At 36.2% G+C, this 19,583-nt stretch overlaps 1 protein-coding gene and 1 pseudogene across 2 annotated transcripts; both read left to right on the forward strand.

Annotated features, from left to right (window-relative positions):
* Positions 1-267: 267 nt before the first annotated feature.
* On the forward strand, positions 268-2,144 carry LOC121268302 (annotated as a pseudogene).
* Positions 2,145-5,141: 2,997 nt separating this feature from the next.
* Positions 5,142-13,513, forward strand: LOC121267893 (protein TRANSPARENT TESTA 9-like). 2 transcript variants are annotated; one of them, XM_041171998.1, is made up of 20 exons: positions 5,142-5,481; positions 5,750-5,801; positions 5,887-5,963; positions 6,066-6,199; positions 6,441-6,537; positions 6,703-6,760; positions 8,074-8,182; positions 8,294-8,414; positions 8,526-8,718; positions 8,811-9,142; positions 9,603-9,694; positions 9,795-9,844; positions 10,373-10,441; positions 10,630-10,770; positions 11,224-11,329; positions 11,563-11,637; positions 11,756-11,805; positions 12,044-12,200; positions 12,296-12,462; positions 12,922-13,513. In XM_041171998.1, the coding sequence occupies exons 1-20, from the start codon at positions 5,429-5,431 to the stop codon at positions 13,201-13,203; spliced, it is 2,415 nt and encodes an 804-aa protein (XP_041027932.1). In that variant the 5' UTR covers positions 5,142-5,428; the 3' UTR covers positions 13,204-13,513. The 2 variants fall into 2 exon arrangements, with proteins under 2 accessions (XP_041027932.1, XP_041027933.1); XM_041171999.1 differs by having other exon boundaries at positions 11,239-11,329.
* The last annotated feature ends 6,070 nt before the right edge of the window (positions 13,514-19,583 follow it).

Below are 19,583 nucleotides of genomic sequence, written 5' to 3' on the forward strand. Positions count from 1 at the left end.
TTATAACAAATTATGTGTTTATCATTTTTTTAGAACTGAAACTGTTTATATTTATTTTTAAAAAATAATATTCTAGTTATAAAAAAATTAGATAAAAATAAATTTATAAATTGATATGATTTGACATGATATATCAATTTATAAAATTATTTTTATTATAAAATAAATATAATGGATAGTATAAAATCAGAGCTAATTTTATATAATTTCTTTATATATACGTACAAGTTATCGAATAACCGAAACTGCTTATAAGCCTTAAAAAAGCTCACAATTCACGGCCACGCTACTACAAGCAAACAGAGAAACCAAAAAAATGAGAACCCATTCGCCCATAGCGGCCTCATCGCTTCTTTCTCTCTTCTCTGTCTTCTCTCTTTACTTCTTTGCTTCATCTTCATCATCTATAACTCCCAAAACCCCCACTATCACCATCCCTCTCTCTCCATTGTTCACCAAACACCCATCCTCAGATCCTATCAAGACCCTCAATTATCTTACCTCTGCTTCTCTAACCAGGGCTCGCCATCTCAAGAGGCCGAAATCCCCTTCTCCGCTCCCCAAAATACAAGTCTTCCCACACGGCTATGGAGGCTATTCCATATCCCTCAGCTTTGGTACACCCCCGCAAACCCTACCTTTTATTTTGGACACAGGCAGTAGCCTCACCTGGTTCCCCTGCACCTCACGCTATCTCTGCGCCAATTGCGCCACCCCCAGCGTCCACCCGGCCAAAATCCTCAAATTCATTCCAAAACTATCATCCTCTTCGAAGATTCTGGGTTGCAAAAACCCCAAATGCGCCTCATTTTTTGGCCCAGATGTCCAGTCTCGGTGCCAAGACTGCAGTCCAGCTTCACAAAACTGTTCACAGAGTTGCCCTCCGTACGTAATTCAATACGGTTTAGGGTCAACCGCCGGACTACTTCTTTCGGAGGCACTGGATTTTCCAGAGAAGACCTTCCCCAATTTTCTTGTCGGGTGCTCAATTTTCTCAACCGGCGTACCCGTCGGCAATGCCGGTTTTGGTCGTAGCTCCGAATCGTTGCCCTCACAATTGGGTCTCAGTAGATTCTCCTACTGTCTGCTGTCCCGCCGCTTCGACGACACCATGGAGAGCAGCGACCTTGTTTTGTATGGTGGGTCCGGTTCGACCAAGACCCCGGGCCTTAGCTACACGCCGTTCCGCAAAAACCCAGTTTCCAACAACACTGCATTCCGGGAATTCTACTACGTAACCCTTCGTAAAGTCATCGTGGGCGACAGGACCGCGAAGATCCCGTACAAATTTCTGGTGCCCGGGGCTGACGGTCACGGCGGGACTATAATGGACTCTGGAACGACCTTCACCTTCATGGAAAAGCCGGTCTTCGACGCTGTGGCGAAGGAGTTTGAAACTCAGATGGCTAACTATACTAGAGCTGTTGACATCGAAGCCCAGTCCGGTTTAGGGCCGTGTTTCAATATTGGGGTAAGAAAAAGCTGATTATTCCGGATTTAACCTTTCAATTTAAGGGTGGTGCGAAGTTGACCTTGCCCCTTGGGAATTATTTTTCGTTTGTTCGTAATTCGAGCGTCGTCTGCCTGATCATTATCACCGACGACGTGCTCGGTTCGGGCCTCAGTGGCGGGCCGGCCATTATATTGGGTAGTTTTCAGCAGCAGAATTTGTACGTGGAATACGATCTGGAAAATGAGAGGCTTGGCTTCCGGAAACAAAGTTGCAAGAAGTGAGCCGGCGCAGTAATAGGACAAATACAATAATAGTAGTAGAGCTCCAAAAATAATAACTTCCAAAAAAGAAAGCAGTGGAGTTGCATTATTGGATGGGCCTGATCAGTATGTGCACGATGCTCTGCGAATTTTAAACAGATGTTGGGGTGACGGCGGCGGCGGAATATATATATATATATATATCTTATATATATACGGTATAATTAGTAGAAGGAAGTGTAACGACCAATATGTGTGTGTATATATATATATATGGAAGTGTAATAATACTAGATGCTATCCTCATAATGTCCAAATAATAATTATTTTTTTATCAAACAATTATTGAGTTTTAGAAAGATTGATGTTGGATGCTTTCGACGTTGGAGATACTGTGATTTCTCGTGCATTTGCGTGGATGTCTTTAACAACAACTTTTTGGCTACAGTGTATTTTGTTTTCTTAATCTTTGGTCCATTCAAGTTCGATTACGCTTTGCCCATGATGACTCGAAAAGTCACGAACATAACAAGGAGACATGGTGTTTATTGCCATTTAACTAATCGTGTTGACAGTTACAATTTGGTAGAAATAATGGCAAAGTTCTTTCATCATAATGAACATACAGTTTTTTTGAGCCCGTGTCTCCGGCCGATTATTCTCGATCGAGTTCCTATGGATGACAAAGCTTTAAGAAACAACACAATGTGCTAGCTTTAACTATATGCAGTAGAGAGGCTACAGTGTTGGACTTGACCATCTATCTACACGCTTTAGTGCATGAGAGACATGTATAATTAGACAGCTCATGGGTCTAACTATTTACACGTGCGTTCCACAAATAATGCATTCATTAGCTAGTGTTTCTTGGAAGTGTCCGAACTCCATATATGGTTTCAAATAATACACCTTTGAATGTATTTGTGGAACTTTAATATAATCACTCTCTGATAATCTCATAATTGTGTTTATTTTTTATTAGATATAGTACTCTCTCTCATGCTTAAGACAATGAAACTTATTCCATCTGTTTTGTCTTCTTACAACAAGCTACCACATATAGAATCATCATGCGATGAGCACATGTTAATCTTGGTCGCACCAACGACGAAGCTTGAAGGAACCTTATCCCATTGGCTTCTTTTATAGGAACCAACCAATGATATTACTGATCAGGGCCATCTTCAATACTCCAAAGTGAAAAGGGGAACAAATAGGACCAATTAATCTTTGGTGTCTTGTACGAGGGAGGGAGGGAGGGAGGGGCTTAATTTACAGCAATCCTTTCTTCATCCGCCAACTGTCGAAGCCACTTTGACATTAATTAATTAGTCCGTGAGAATAACGTGGAATCTTTAGACTTTCCAACAGCATTTGGTCTCACAAGTTAGAAAAAGGAAACCACCTTGATAGAGAAGGGATGACTTGATAAAGTCTTCTGTAAAAGTAATCTCAAATATGTAGAGTACCATACTGGGGCGTCGGGTGCATTCGCTGGTGGCCTTGTTTCGGATCTAATTCCTTGATAGTGCTCATTACGTTTGTTTGTTTGTTAAAATGCCCATCATTGACACGAGAAATTAGAAGTTTTAAACGAATTATGATCAGAAGTTTTAATTTTTAAAGCTTCCGAATTAATAATTTTCATATTTTATATTAAATGGATCGACGTTAAAAAATTCATTTGAAATGATCAATTAGAGATCTTGTCAAAATTAGAACTATATATGACGGCAAAGGATAATATCTAGATATTAAATTACCCTACGGCCTAGCTAGCTATTGATCAAAAGCGTGTGGTGCTGTTGTAGTAATAATAACAACAACGATATTAAGCAATGTTAAGTTCAAATCGCAAATCATCTCCATTTAGTTAATTAATTAAGCTGGTGTTATGTTGTACGTATATACGTTGCCTAGCTTTGGAAAGAGAGAATATTCCGTGAATTAAATCTCTTCATGTACACGTACAACAAAGATCGACGTTCAATCTTTAGATCATGTACGTGCGAATTTTTTTGCTACACATGCATTTATTCTTAAAATCGATCGAAAAGAATCATGTGCATGAAACTCCAATAACTTTACTTCAACTTGAAGGAAGAATTTAAGCATGGAGCTGTACCGATCAGCTTGATCCAAGTACTGATCATCAATATGCAATTCATTATACATATGCAAGTTATTATTATTTTGGAAATTTCCCTTCTGTACTCGATTGCGAACTATAATCTCCTACGTACGATAATATTCGGTTTATTTTCACCCTCCCCACATATTATTATTATTATTATTAATTATTATTATTTCTTTCTTTCTTTCCGAATTAAACGTTGAAAATACCCTACATTTTGGGTTATGTTTTTTTGCTACAAATTAAAAGATAGCAGTAACTTCTAAAAAAAAAAAAAAATCAGTAATTTAAGATGTAAAATAAATTATTCTTATTTTATATATGATTATTGACTTCGAAACGAATCCACTATCCAATATTGTTAATGATACAAATAGTCATGACCTATAGCCTTTTTTTCTTCTTTCTTTTCAAAATGTCAGTACTCCTTCCCTCCCCCTTTACCGACATAACAAGAAGTAGTTGGACGTCCTCCTCTCTCTTTTCTTTTCTTTCCAGTTTGTTCAACTGTCTTTAGCTGGCAACTGACAAGCCTAAGCTCACCATATTTATTCAACTCAGCTGGGGGCTTTTCCCTTAGATGCCATGTTTTTATAATAAGTAACGTTAGATACAATACTAGTGTGTGTAAGCATTGTGCTTTATTTGTAAAAAATAAAGTCTATTATAAAAAAAAAATAATTTTTTTGTATGAATTTTAAATTTACTCATTTTTTTTAAATAGAGTATGCGAAGCTCGCATAACTTAAAATTACAAATATCATTTATCTTTTATTAATTATTTATCAGTAACTCACCCAGCAAGAAACTTATAGTCAAGTTTATATATGGCTATCAAAATAGAGACGCATCAATTTTATTACAGCTAACGCTAATTTGGCCAAAGAAATTGAGTCCCTTAACTGATCAAACAAAACAGTTTGAACTTTGAATAAACAATAATCTGAATTTTGAAATGGTAGAATGAGTAAGTGTCTAGGTCGCTTGAATCCTTGATGCCGAATCATTCTCCGAAGATGTACGAGTTATTCCCATCCAATCAAGAAAATTGAGTCCGCATTGAAATCTCGCTAGTAAATGGCCTTCGCAAACCCAATCTGCTTTAAAAGCTTGTCCAAGGCTGGGCTCAGTTCTAAACTGGCACACAGATCTGCCCAATAGTTCGGGCTCAGATGGGCTGATTTCAGGTCAGTCTTCCTCCTCAATTCACTCGGCCTCAGCCCACTGCACACACTAATATGACGCCGTGAAGTTGGTGCGTTGCCTTGGAAACACGTCGCCTTTTTCCCAGAACCGTTGCCGACTTCGTAAACAAATACCTTCCATTTTGAAAACGTTGAAAGTTAGTTGCCACATTCAACCCGCAGAGCCACCACCAAACGGCCAAACCAAAGAAAGTCCCTGCGCGCGGTCCCGTCTTACAAAGCCAAAACACACACACAAACACACGCGCGCCTCATACACTCTCAAACTGCATGATCGTTCCCGCATTATTACCTCGTCTTCAATTTCCTTTCATCTAGGGCTTTTGGTCCCCCGTGTGCGTGTAGATCTTGCTATCGGACCCCTGGATCGGTCACCATGTGGCGCTCTTTCTGGCGGTCCATCGACCGTTTTTCTCTACAGCACTTCAAGTAAGTTTCCTATGACCCGTCGTTACCAGCTGGATAGGAGTTTCCACAAACATTTGTGCAGCGGTTCGTATGACTCGTGAATTTGTTTTGAGAAATCCTCAAGCAATTGGAAATGCTTGAAACCTCGCTCGTAATCTTGTTATCGAGCTGTCCCTGGGCGGTTTAATTGAATATTAAACCTCTATTTAGTTTAACAACTTATTTATCATCTCGTCATCGTTTTTAGTACTTTTTACCATGAACTTGTCTGATCTTGTTGTGGATATAGATATGTAATCAATGAACTGCGGGCGATCAAAGTTGTGGATCTGCGTAACAGGGTATCTCAATTGACATTTGGATGATAATCTTAGGTGACTCTTTTTGTTCTATTAAATGATCCTCTCTTTGATCTGTTCCCTCCAGGAGTTGGTCATAGATCTACTGCAGTCTATAGTGGAGATAGTTACCTATGGTGATAGACAGGATCCTATGATATTTGAGTACGAACTGCTTTTTCAAGATACAGATTGTCTGTGAGGTTATGGTTCCCTTCTCGGTATTTTGATGACATTGTAACAGCTACTTTTTTAATTAAATTGCAGATGTTTCATGGAATACCAAGTTTTAGCGGAATTTGTTCGCTTGCTAAAGATCAGCAAGAATTCGAGGATTGAGGCACCGTTGCTACAGTATCTAAGCATAATGATTCAAAATATGGACAGCGAACATGCAATTTGTAAGATTTGAGTGCCATTTGTGTGTACCCCGAACTTCTTGAGTTTTTAGGTCCTTTCCTTCTCTCTGCTTATTTGCTTGTCTAAAGAGGTGCATTTGACTTTGGACTGAGAATATGGAAGCCGTGATTATGTTGAACCTGCTATTATTTCTTTCCTGCTTTTATCAAGTGTCTCCATTTGCAAGTCCTGTGACCATTGCTTATACAATTTTGTGATGCATTTGATGGTTGCATGATGCAGATTATTGTTTTAGCAATGATTATGTTAACAACATAATAGCACATAAGTACGAATTTGATGGTGGAGATCTGGCTCCATATTATGTATCATTTTTAAGGTTTGGATCCCTCTGTCATTTTCTGTAACTTTATTTTAGTGAAATAATTGAGCTATTTGATAATTTTCCTGTTTCTTGCCATGTTCTTTTTGCTTATCATTAGAAAGCGAGGAAGACTTTTCTGACTATTTCCTGGCTTTTTTGTTACTTAAAAAACAAAAATAGGGCAGTGAGCAGCAAGATAAACAAAGACACACTTTGCCTTCTTGTGAAGGTTCAAGAGGTAAGTTAATGCTCATGCTTTGTAGGCTTTGATGTCATTTTATGTGCTTGGCTGTGGTGTATACTTTTTAGCATGAATGGTTGTCTTAGCACATGGCCTGTTATGGATGAATAAAACAGAACTACAGAGATCAAGGCATCTGATGGTTATACTTTGTTAGCAGCTTAGGGTCCGGTGTCTGGGCCTAGCTGAGGGGCTCATGTTATGTACTTTTTTTAGTATTTTACCTTGTGTTCATAGATTGGCCAGGAGTGTGTCATTGGGCCGTAGCGTTATAGTGCTTTTGTTAGTTGGCCCATGGCCCTTTACGCTTTGGCTAGTTTCTATTTTCATGGAGTATACAGACGGCAGGTGGTAGTCTGTGGGGGATCTTCTTGTACCTGGAAACCTCTTAGACTTGTTTGGTACTTTCATTTGGAGGAATTGGGGACCTCGAATACCCCAATGCGTATGAATCCAGTAGCATTTCTATCATCTCCTTCTCTGTTCATAGTTTTCTCTATTTTCCATTGCCATTCGGTCTATACAATCTGTGAGGTTCATAACATACTTTAATGTCTAGAAGAAAGGAAGTCTGGTTTGAGACTGTTTTGTTTTGGATTATTAAGTAGAACTGTGAGATTTTGTCCATTGTTTGTTGTGGTTGCTTCAACTATTTCTTGTACTGACACGCGCGATCTTTTATAACGAAGATGCCTGCAATGTAATTCATTGGTTACAATGACGGATTAGTATGTTCAGGATGTATCAGCCTCTATGTTGGTTTAACTCATGAGAACTGGAGTGTATAGTAGTCTCAATTATGTGTTCATGAGCCTCAATCATCTCTGCATGCGTTTACAACTGTTCTTGCATACATGCCTCTGGTACCTTTTCTTTCATTATACTAGTTTGGTTGAGTTTCATTGATGGCCTCTCAATCTTTATTTATTTTTTTCCTGATTCTTTGGTTATCTTTAAAGTATAAGCATCTTATAGTTATACTTTAAAGTCTAAAAGAAAGGAAGTCTTTGGTTTGAAACTGTTTTGGATTAGTTTATTAAGTAGAACTGATATACTATGACGGATTAGTATATTCATGGTGTATCAGCCTCTATGTTGGATTAACTCATGAGAACTGAAGTGTGTAGTAGTCTCAATTTTGTATTTATGAGCCTCAATCAGCTCTGTATGTGTTTGCCACGGTTCTTGCATGCATGTCTCAAGTACCTTTTCTTTCATTATACTAGTTTGATTGAGTTTTGTCGATGGCCTCTCAATCTTTATGTATTCTTTTCCTCATTCTTTGGAATCTTGTCTCCCTTCAATTTCAGGATGCTGTAGTTTCGTTTCCCCTGTATAGTGAGGCTCTTAAATTTGCTCATTACGAGGAAAAGATGATTCAGACAGCTGTACGTGCATTAACCCTCAACATATACAATGGTACTGTGCCATTATCAATTTTTAATCTTTTCCAAGTAGAAAATACTGATTAAGTATAATATGTAAAATACATTTTTGGTATCCTGCAATATTATCTTTTTGGTTATGCAGTGAGCGATGATATTGTCTTTAAATTTATAACTACTCCTCCAGTCTCAAAGTACTTCTCAGATGTGGTTTGTAGATTAAGAAAGCAGTGCTTGCATCTAGACACCTTTCTCCAAGCTAAAGAGTATGGTTTTGAATTCTCAAGAGAAATTTATGTTGTTTTGATTTTTTATACTTTGGTACATGTAATAAATAGTATTCATCTTAGGCAAAAATTTGCTTCAAATTTGTGCAGGGAAATGTGCACTCATGGAAGGAGAAATGAGCTAATTCTAGAAACTGATAAAATTGTAGATGATCTTTACTACTTGAAAGACATACTCAGTGTCAGTGAGAATCGTTTGGGTAGATTTATCACCCAAAATCTTTTCAGCTTACTTGTCTTTCCAATATTGCTTCCGCTACTGCAGTTAAGGCAGCAGATTGACGTGAGAAATTCTCGCCTTTAGTTTTTTCTCAATTCACCATTTTTCTGCATGATTCGTTCAATGAACCCTATTATTTCTTGTATGTTTTCCAGGGCTCGAATATATCAGAAGTCACTTCTTTGTATATCATTTCTCGTCTTATCCAAGTTATAGGTGGAAAAAGAGTGATAAATGCCGTGGCTGGTGTTATTCTATATCCTTATATGACCTCAAGTGTAGGTGGTGCTACTGAAGGGGACACAGTTGATGTGAACGGTAATTCTTTTCTTAATCATCTGAATGATGTGGAAAAATTGGTGTGTTCTGGTCCAGAGATGGAGGGATCAGAAAATACTAGCAACTATATGTTTGGGCATTTGGCAGAGCATGTGTCATCTGATTCTCAATTCGTTGGTGGTGCTCGGAATGATATCTGTATAGAAAGGTGCGTTTGAGACAAATCGACCTTTAAATCCAAGTAGACAGTTTCATATTCTAATGAAGTCCAAAAATAACGGCCTCCTTTCACTATTTTTTTCTCTTTTTCCATTTCCTTCTTTTTTTTTCTTCCTTGCTTGTGATACACCTGGAATAATCAAGTTTCATTAATATTATAGTAGTAAGAATAAATTAAATTAAGTAATTTTCAAAGTGGGATGAATGTCTCTGAGGTATGGGGGTTGCTGCTTGAACCTGAATGTTACCATGGCCTTATAAGCTCATTTCATGGAAGAAAATCCATTGGAAGTGCTTTTTTTTTTTTTTCCCAAAGTTAGAATAATATTTTTTTTTGAGAAATATCCCAATTTTTTTATTGACTAAATCCCCTTTCCCTTTCTTTATCGTAAGAGTGTGAGAGTTACAATGTATTTTTATAGTGATTATGAAAGTTTCAACTGTTGCAGGGGTGGAATATTTAAATATGTTTTTGCGGACAATAGTCCCAGTCTGCTGCTAGCATCTCTATTTTTATTACTTATCTTAGCAGAAAGTAAAGGTATGACTTTGTAACTTCAGATTGCATCAGTATTTTCAACCGTTCCTTTGCTTATCTTACAATGTGTCATTTGTTTATTTGCTTTTGTGTGTGTGTGCAGATCTTGATTATTTCCTATTTCCAATGATTGGCAGAATACAGGATATGACTGTAAGTGTCAATACCATAATATTGTTCATCTGGGTTGATCAGTTTTATTTTCATCTAAACATATACCTCCAGTCAAGGTTTCTTTACAATCAACATCGATGGAATTTACTTCCATTCTCATTTTCTACTTCGCTGTTCTTGTTACCACTCCCTTGGTCATGAGGAAGTAAATGATACCTGTACTCATGAAAAATATATATTTTTAAACTAACCATGCTCTGTTTCTTTATGTCCATACATTAACTGGTTATAGAATTAGCCAATGATCTTTTATTGACAATCAAGTGCTTATGGTATGATTTAGAGCCATTGTCCTCTGTTTCCTTTGATGTTTTGCAGACCAATTTGCATGTAGTGAGGATGCTTTTTTGTAAGAACATTACTAAGATTGTTTACCTCCTCATCCACCTCTATTGTATATGCATATGGAAATAAAAATTATATACTTTATTTTATTTATTTTTAACTGAAGATATGATTACTTTTTTATACTTCTAAATTTCTAATATATGTCTTTGGTACATTCAGACGCAGGCTCGTGAGTTATCAGCTTCACAGAGAGTGGATGAAAGTATCTTTGTAAAATTCATGCCCCAGGTATATATTGGGTGCAAGAATGTTGTGCCACTGTTTAAATTTTTGTTTCCACTCTCTTTTATTACTTCTAAGGTTTGTCAATTAGAAGCTATTAATCAGAATCTTAAACTGTCACCCTGAGTTTCCTGGTTCAGTATAGCTTCAAATGTCCTGATGAATTTATATATTAATTTATTTATTTTATACAGATTTTAAATGCATTGTTGAAGATTTTAGCAAGCCAACCACCATTGTCTGTACTAATACAATGGCACACAGGGTGGTTCTTCCGGAAGCTACTGATTTCTCAAGGGAACAGCCTCAGTGATCTTAATTTCCAACTATTCAATGTAAGAATTCACCTGTGCTGTTATACATTTTGTTAATACATGTACTCCTGGTTCTGATATAAGAAGTACTTTTTTCGATAGAAAGTTTCATATAGAGGGAGATATTTGTTTTTGCTTTGCATGTTTGAGTCGTCAGGATTTTCTGAAACTCATCCTTTATTCAATAATTTTTTTGAAGTTTCCTGCTTAGTATGATTGCCATGTTCCTTTAGCAGTTGTATTCTTAAACACTAAAAAAGTAATTCACATTAAAACATCGTGGGATTTAGCAATGAAAGATATGACTGATCCCCGTCTTCTGCTGTCAAATTGTGGGAGTTAAGTGTTAAGTCATGTGTTGAAAGAAACTGAGAACTCTGCCACATTCCTTTATAATGATACACGTCATTTAATCACACCAGTTATTTATCTTAAACTTTCTAAAGTTATATATTTTCTAGTTGCCATTGACAGACTTCATATGAGCAGTCTCGTGAACGCCTTCGGAAAGAACTTGATGGATGCTGGTTTGATCGTATTCCGGATACGTTCCAAAGTGAATGGTCAAACTGTAGAACTGGTACGTGTGAATTTATTTCTGTTTTATGGTCAGGGTTGAAAATCCCCTTACAAAGTTGTGGTGCATGAACTCTTGAGAGGGAGAACAAGTGTGGCCCCTTTATGAAATTGTGGTAGCAAACCCTTTTGCTTGGTATAGCCAGAATTCACCATAGTGAGAAAGAAGTCGAAATGTTTTTATTGGATAAGCAATTTCTATGGAACTGAGTTCCTCTATATTAATGTTCCATACAGCTCTTGAGGAATCATCCCAATTTAAAGATCCCTTCTTTGCATTAGAGCTTGCTGTATGCCGAGAAAAGACTGACGGTATATACTTTTTCATCTTGATGAAAAAACTAATTTTTTCTAATTGGATGGAATTATTCCGTCTTACAACACTTTGCTCTTTCTTGGAGAATAAATAAATACTGTTTACATATTACAGGGGATGCTGCTACTCTTTCTGCTTTGCAAAGGATGGTAGAAGCTGTGAAGGTCTTTATAATTAACTCTAATTAAAATTCCATTTTGCGGAACTTTATTTGTTGTAATATCTTGTATTAAATCTGGCTAGCTACATCCTCTGCTGTCTTGAGAGTTCCTTTCTAGTTTTCCTGTCAACCCAAGTTTATATTTTTCAAGAGTCCATTTTCTGTTGTTATACTCTATGAAACCGTTAATTCCTCGTTTCAGTTAGGTGGGGCGTAGAGATCTCATAATAATTATATTTCAGGTATTCATTCTCCATCTTCAGCTCAAGGCTTTTATTTTCAAAGGAGATTTGCCTGAAAAACCTACACTGAATACAACAACTGGTCCAACTGCCGATTCTGGAAGAAGTCACACTTCCGATATTTCATCTGCAAGCTTTGGTTCCGATGTTTCTCTAGGTACATTATCAGATGTTTCTCTAGGTACATTATCATTCAAATTAATTTAGAAGATTATATTTCTTTATTCTCTAACTTTTATATGACTTTTGCAGGATCTGGAATCCCTTGCAGTATAGCATTTTCCAATGCAGGAATCAGGGATGTATACCTGGTACCAGCAGCAAGGGGAATAACTGGAAAATTGCTTCTCACAGAGAAACATCCCTTCCGTAGTCAAAGAGGAGTTGTCATTGCTATTGCTCCATTGGCTGGTTTGAGTGTAAGTACACTGTACTGATACTGGCATAAGTGGGTCAACATACAATAATAGGTTGACGATTGTCTGATCACTTGATTAAATTTAAGAAAAACTCTATTCATAAGCTAGTGTGTAGGACATAAATTTCATACTGCTGATGTGGTAGGATTTGATTTGTAAGAAAAATTTAGATATTTAAATTTTGCAAGTCAAATCGTGCCACATCAATAATATGGATGGTATATTCTCACACCGGTTTGTGAATAGAATAATTCCTCAAGGCTAGTGAGAAGTGAAAATGTAGTAATGGCAAAGATGTAAACAATTTATAACTTTTTGCTGCATGTTTTCTACTAATTTAATCAATTATTTATTGAGAAAAAAGTTCAAATGATTGGAATTCATCCAAAGATCTCGGGTTGCTCCAAACTCATTACTACTATAATGTTTTATATGATAAGACTCCTGTTTGTAATACAGCCAAAGATAGACAAGGACCATCCCTCCTGGTTGCATCTCCAGATAAGAGAGTTCGACCCAAGATTTGATACAAGTAAGGCCAGAGGCAACCGCTTGAAGATGTCCAATCATGTTGCAGATGGGAGATGGACCCTTGGTTTCCCAAACGCAAAAGCTTGTGAGACGGCACGGTTGTTGATACTTGAGGAAACTGGTAAACAGAGATCCTTTGTTGAAAGAATGCTTGCTCCACTTCTCCAGGATGATTTTCTTGGAAATTTATCAGATAATCAAGATGAGTGAAGCTCTAATGCGAGATGTTTGAGGTTAGACATACTAATTTTGTTTTTGTTTTTGAATTGTTGTATTTTTAGTGTATTAGAGCATAGTCAGGGTGGATTTCACAATGGTGGTGTTCATAATTAATAGATCATAAAATGCACTGGTGGTGCAATAGGGACACTTCATTATTTAGTATATCATTTTGAAGCACGCGGCAGTCAATGTCAGTTTTGTATATATGTACTTATTTTGGAAACGTATGCAACTATTTTCCCAGCAAAAAGATAAAAGAACGTGTAAATAATCCTTTCCTTTTTGAGGGAGGCTAAAATTAGTGGTGCCCATCTCTTACTTGGAGGCGAGTTTTTGGCTATTGTTTGTTAATCTCTTCAATTAGTGTGTTTCTTGCCCTGATGACAGTGGACACGAAGTGAAATGGCTTGGCAACCAGACGTAAGTTGAGTCTTTCATCTCCCATGGCATCAGAACATTCTTTAGCTTAGTTTGTTTATATTATTCATACCCTGTGCTGGTATAGGGGTCATATTGGGATCATCTCATAAATCAAAGTTCCAACCTTGATATTTATCCCAAGGGTACTGCGAAGGTTTCATAAACAGACCTCTTTGGATAGGAAGCCATTTTTTATGTTTCGATGAATGGAAGAAAATCGTATATGAAATATAATAAATCTTATTATTTATGTACAGTGCTCTACCATGGAGGGTACTAACAACGAGCCTAGCTCTGATTGTGGCTTCTTTTCACCATTCTAGTAAAAATAGATAGCTGAAGCCAAAGCAACTTTGACTGTTAAGAAAGCCGATCCTGTGGTTTTTGATGGCACGGAGTGTTTTACTTTTACACCCGTTGCAATTTACCGTTGAGAACCGAGCTACGAAACTAGAAGCATAAAAATAATGAACACTTTTTAGGAAAAGGAGTGTGGTACTGGTACGTAGTTGCATCACCTTTACATTAACAAGGCTATCATGTCAAAATTGGAGCTACTTTTTCCTCTATTATAACCTTTAAAAGCTCTCAAGTCTGGCCGGCTTCCACACTACTATTATACTATTAACTACTCTCTCTCTCTCTCTCTCTGAGAGATTTGGTCCATCTCTTGAATATTGCCTTGAGCCACATGGCCACGAACAGGCCAAAGATGCTTATTTGAAGCTTAAAAGCATAAAATGAGCGACGCTTTTGAGTAGATAATGCCATATTTTACTTTTAATGTCGCTTTATGAGATAGTGCTAGCTTAACTTTAAGCAAAAGGGATAGAGATATAATAATAGTATAATGTTACTATTATATTTCGTTTACATTTAATCTGTAACAATATTAATATCGCGTCTACGTAATTAGAATGACAAGTATCCCCTTTTTTTTTTTTTTAATTAAATGTCTTGAATGTCCATACATTTAATTCCTATTAGATAATCTGATAACCTAATTAGCATTTAAGTATCAAAAAAAGTTTTTAGATAATTTCGAAATACGGCCTATCTTATCATAAGATGCCATTTCATTAAAAAAATAGTGTTTATGCAGAAAATATTAGTAAGATAACATTTATAATCAGATGAGAGTGCCGCGTATTTCATATTATAGGTTAAAACATCTAATAAATTTATGTACAAGAAAGTGTACTGTAGATAACGCCTTCTATTGGGGTTAAGGGTAGTGATAGAGTTACTATCCTTTTACTATTTTTAGTGTATTTATTTTTTTATTATTTTATTTTAAGTATTTTTTTAACATCCTTAATTATTAAGAAAAAATTAAAAAAAATATATAATTTTATTAATAGTCACTTAATTCCTTAACTATTAAGTAAAATAAAAAAATTAAAAAAAAATCAAATATAAAAAAAGTAGCAAATAGATAATAGGAATGTATTAACCCTCTCATTTTCTTGGGGTTAAGGGTGGTTAATATAGTACTGTGTTCACGTGAAAACAAAGTAAAGGACCTGGTGGTGATTTTGACACAAATCTCATAATCTTGAGATTACGCGGACTTAGCAATTAACAATGAGATCGAGATGGCTTTTGCCATTAGATATCCTTTATATAATAGCCAAAGTTAAAAGCTATCGGTGAAGTAGTAACTAGCTAGGTACATTGTACATATCTATTCCTGATCCCTTTCATTCAGAGGCTCCTCCTCCTCCTCCTAGCATTGGTGAGTGCTTTTGTGTTCAAATTATCTGGTGCCCTTTAATCTATATGTCTTTTTAGGACAACAAAGATAGAAGAAGCTTTTTGACTGGCGGGGAGGGACTCACCTAGAATTGCTTACCCAGTAATTAGAATTAACAATTGCGACGAGTTTTGGATTATTTTAGTTTCTGTACGAGGAACTGTTTGGGACCTACTATTATAGAACTTGCAAATATATATATATATATATATATATATATATATATATATATATATACACACACACACACACACACACACATAATCTGCTTGGTTTCATGACAATGGAAATTAATTGCAACATGATTTACATGCAGCGCGCGCGCCATGCATGATCCTGTCATAATTTGTTAACTAATGCGGGATGCTAATTTCTTGCAATATTCTTGGAATTAAGCTCCGAAAAATGTCTTCTTGTTTGAGTGCTGGCTTATATATAGTTTATAGGGCCTCTATTATTCCTAGATCATTCTCTTTTCTCTTTTTCATTATTTATCAATCAATTCTTTTTCGATCTTTTGGTTGAACAACTATAGTTAATTGAAGACAGTGGGACTGAAAGTATATTAGCTATTGAACATGGGTTTTTCTTTTTTCTTTTTTCTTTTTTTGAAGTTATGGGTCGTTGTATCAACATGTTAAAGTCGATGATGATTCGAGGAACGAAAGGATCTCTCGTTTGTAGTGTTCGGAAAAAAATGTTCCGATTTGTTTATATTAGGTTATTTTATAGTTTTTATCATTTCATTTCAATTTTGTTTGGAGACCAAGATGTGGGGTAGGTCCCGATCGAGCGGTGGCATCTAGCTCTCCTTTCCATGCAAAGGCACGCTCAGCTAGAATATTAGGATCTGCACTAACCTAAAATGGGCCACAAAATTAAAACACCCAAAAAAATACCCGTGTGACAGAGCTAGATAGAAGAAGAAATTAGAAGAATAAAATGATCATGAAAACATAAAATTTACGAAAATTTATTATGGTGGATAATGTGATTTGATTATTTTATAAACTGCTATATGGGAAACAAAACAAATTTCATAAGGATTATTGAGTGATATCTACCTATCAAAATTGTCCATTTGTCGGCATTTTGTTAATTCATTAATGAAAATTATTACGTACATGACATTCATTATCATAACATATATATAACCAATTATGAATAGACACATGTCTCACAAATGCAGTTAAGTTTTTTTTCGAAAAAATACTTAATTAGCTAGCTTGCCTCGTGAGAAAATAATACTAATCTAACTAACTAAAAAGTATAATAATTAATGAGGTAACACAAGAAATTAATTTAATTAGGGTATTTTTAAATATTAATTAGGAAGTTTATATATCTTCGATCGTGCAGTTTAAATATCTTGCAGCTAGCATATAAATGAGAACTTTGTGATACATTAATTTCCAAATCAAATTATGGAATATTTAAGGAGCGGAAGTCTTTATATATATGTAGTACTGCATGCACAACTGCTGCAATGTCGGTTATATATGAAATTGCAGCCCTCTACACATATTCATGTCCTTGACATCATTATTGACTGAGAGGCTGATCAGGGTTACGGCCACCAAAGTTTTAAATGATACTACTATGTCTGGATTTGTGGTTCTTCATATTTTTTGTTCTTCATTATATATATATATATATATGTATATGTATATATACCCATTTAAACGATAAAATGACACCTAATTAATACTCTACATTAACGTCTTTCCATTAATCTTAACCAGTACTACTCAAATCTTAAATATTACCTTTACTTTTGGAAGGAAAAAGCGATCGCCCATCCGGTCCAAAGGGCAGCTAGCTAGCGCTATTTGTCATGCATGTACCCTAATATTCGTAGATCATTATATAATAATTGAGTTTAGTATGATCTCTAATCATATGTATCTTCATTAGTTGGGCTTGGAGATATGGTTTTATGTTCTTTGGGTTGTTTTCGGTGTTTCTCTAGTACCGTTTCATATATATTTTTTTAAAAAAATAGTGAACAAATGATTAATGATTTGTTATTATAATCCTTAATCCTGATCTTGTAAAGAGTTTTTATTATAATCCTAATTATTACCAAATGATTAATGATAGGAATCATGATGAAACGGCGAAATTATCAAATTACCACTAATGTTTTGGTATAATCATGAACTCGATGATCGATCAGTACTCCTTCATGCTTTGACACTGCACGCGTTAATTGATATTATATATTGGAGACAATGTATATATTTTTGAAGAGGATGCCTAAGAAAAAGATCGTGCACATCTCAAAGTGTCCCTTAGTTTGTTTTAGGCTGCGTTTGGATGTTGCTGAACTTAGTTCTTTATAAATAATAGTGAGTTGAGTAGTGTATGGAGTTATGTAGAACACATCTGAAAAAGCAGTAGTTCTATCCAATACAACACCTAGAGGGGGTGAATAGGTGCAGTCGATTTTTCTGGTCTAATAAAATATATTGACAAGTAAGCAATCAAAAGATGAAACAAATCATACAAATAATCAACACAAAGATTTAGTCACGAAGTGGAAACTCATTTGAAGAACGTCTTCAAATTCTAAAACCACTCCGAGTGTAAGGCACCATCTAAAATCTACTATAGAAAAAGTTTGTTATAACCAATATAGAGACACTCACAAAACCTTTGTAGTTCCTAAACTAGGCTTGCAACACCACGAGTGACTCACTCAATCTGTACACGCATGCAGTGTCAGAACTCCGACCTTTCTATAGCATCCCACGAGAACCTCTTGATCTCTGTAGCAACAGCAGCTCTGGAAACCTTCCAGCCAATGAACACGTCCACTCCAATGGACTCAACGGTGTTTTATCTTGAGTGTGATATGGCGGAGGAATAATCTCCAAGAGATATTCAACTTTCAGTGTGGGGAGAAAACTCTCTCAAGTGTTCTTGGAAAGAGGTTATGTTTTTGCTCTGATTTTTCCACCCAAAGGAAAGACCAAAAGGTTTCCTTTAATACAAACAAGGAAAGAGACGCTCAAACCTAAGAGAATTAGGTTTTCAGAACATTGGCTTGAGTAAAGTTTCAAGCGAATCTAATTTCGTTCGAGCGAAGTGTCGAGCTGAGTTAAGCGAACTCTCTAACTTGAATGTAGCTCGAGCGAAGTGTTGAACTATGTCGAGCGAACTCTCTGACTTTAATTTCGCTCGAGCGAAGTGTCGAGCCATGTCAAGAGAACTCTCTGACTTGAATGTAGCTCGAGCGAAGTGTTGAACCATGTCGAGCGAACTCTCTGACTTGAAGTTCGCTCGAGCGAACTCTCTGACATGAGTTGGCCCTCCCTTTTTCACTTCGACACACTTCACACTTATTACAATACAATTTACACAGGTTTTCACAAGAATATGTCAATCAACTAATTTTTCCCTCAACAACATTTAAACTGAGTTTAAAGTGTATTTGAATGTTAAGATGAGTTTAATACTTTTTTATGGCAAGTTAAAAAAGGTTGTGAGTCTCATGTATAAGGAGGTTTTGAGTTGAGATGAACTTAGTAATTTGAAAATTGAGTGTTTGGATGTTAGACTGAGCTCAACTGAGTCTTGCAACCAAACACAACCTTAATAATTTTATTTTTCACTTTGGTTTGCTTGTTAGTTCTTTTTTTGTGGGAGAATTAACGAGCTAGCTAGCGAGGGTGCCAAATTAAGCTCCGGCTGGCTTTATGAATAGTGAGAGAGAGATGTCATATACCTACCAAAAAGAGAGGAAGAGATGCCATATATAGGAGCTAGCTAGGGAACTATATATATATATATATATATATGTTAGTCTTAATCCACATGCAATACATATGTGCATCCAATGCGTCAAGTTGGATTTGTAACTTTATTATTATCCATAAAGGATCCATGAATGAATGCGAACGCTTTATTCCTTTGGTTTGAGTCCTGAATAAAATCGTAAGCAATTCCAGATTCCTTCAGACAGATAGTCCCGGTCATTCTCTTTTCAGGTCCTCGGTTTGGGCGGACGATGAACACCAACACAACCCCCCCCCCCCCCCCCCCCCAAACACCTCTCTCTCTCTCGTACGGATGGAGGAGCTTCCGGTGTGCTTTTGGCTGCTGAAAATTCCAGATTACACTTTATTTAAGTAAGGTAAGATCAGATTGTAAAGACTAAAGAAGGGTGAGATTGACTCCTTTCACTATATATATA

This window comes from Juglans microcarpa x Juglans regia, chromosome 5S (assembly GCF_004785595.1).
Source record: "Juglans microcarpa x Juglans regia isolate MS1-56 chromosome 5S, Jm3101_v1.0, whole genome shotgun sequence".
NCBI lineage: Eukaryota > Viridiplantae > Streptophyta > Magnoliopsida > Fagales > Juglandaceae > Juglans > Juglans microcarpa x Juglans regia.

Excerpts from the sequence above, each read along its gene's own strand:
- LOC121267893 (XM_041171998.1), top strand. The coding sequence starts at position 5,429 with ATGTGGCGCTCTTTCTGGCGGTCCATCGACCGTTTTTCTCTACAGCAC. Across the intron at positions 6,761-8,073 it reads TTCTTGTGAAGGTTCAAGAG|GATGCTGTAGTTTCGTTTCC; the intron begins GTAAGTTAATGC and ends CTTCAATTTCAG. Across the intron at positions 8,183-8,293 it reads AACCCTCAACATATACAATG|TGAGCGATGATATTGTCTTT; the intron begins GTACTGTGCCAT and ends TTGGTTATGCAG.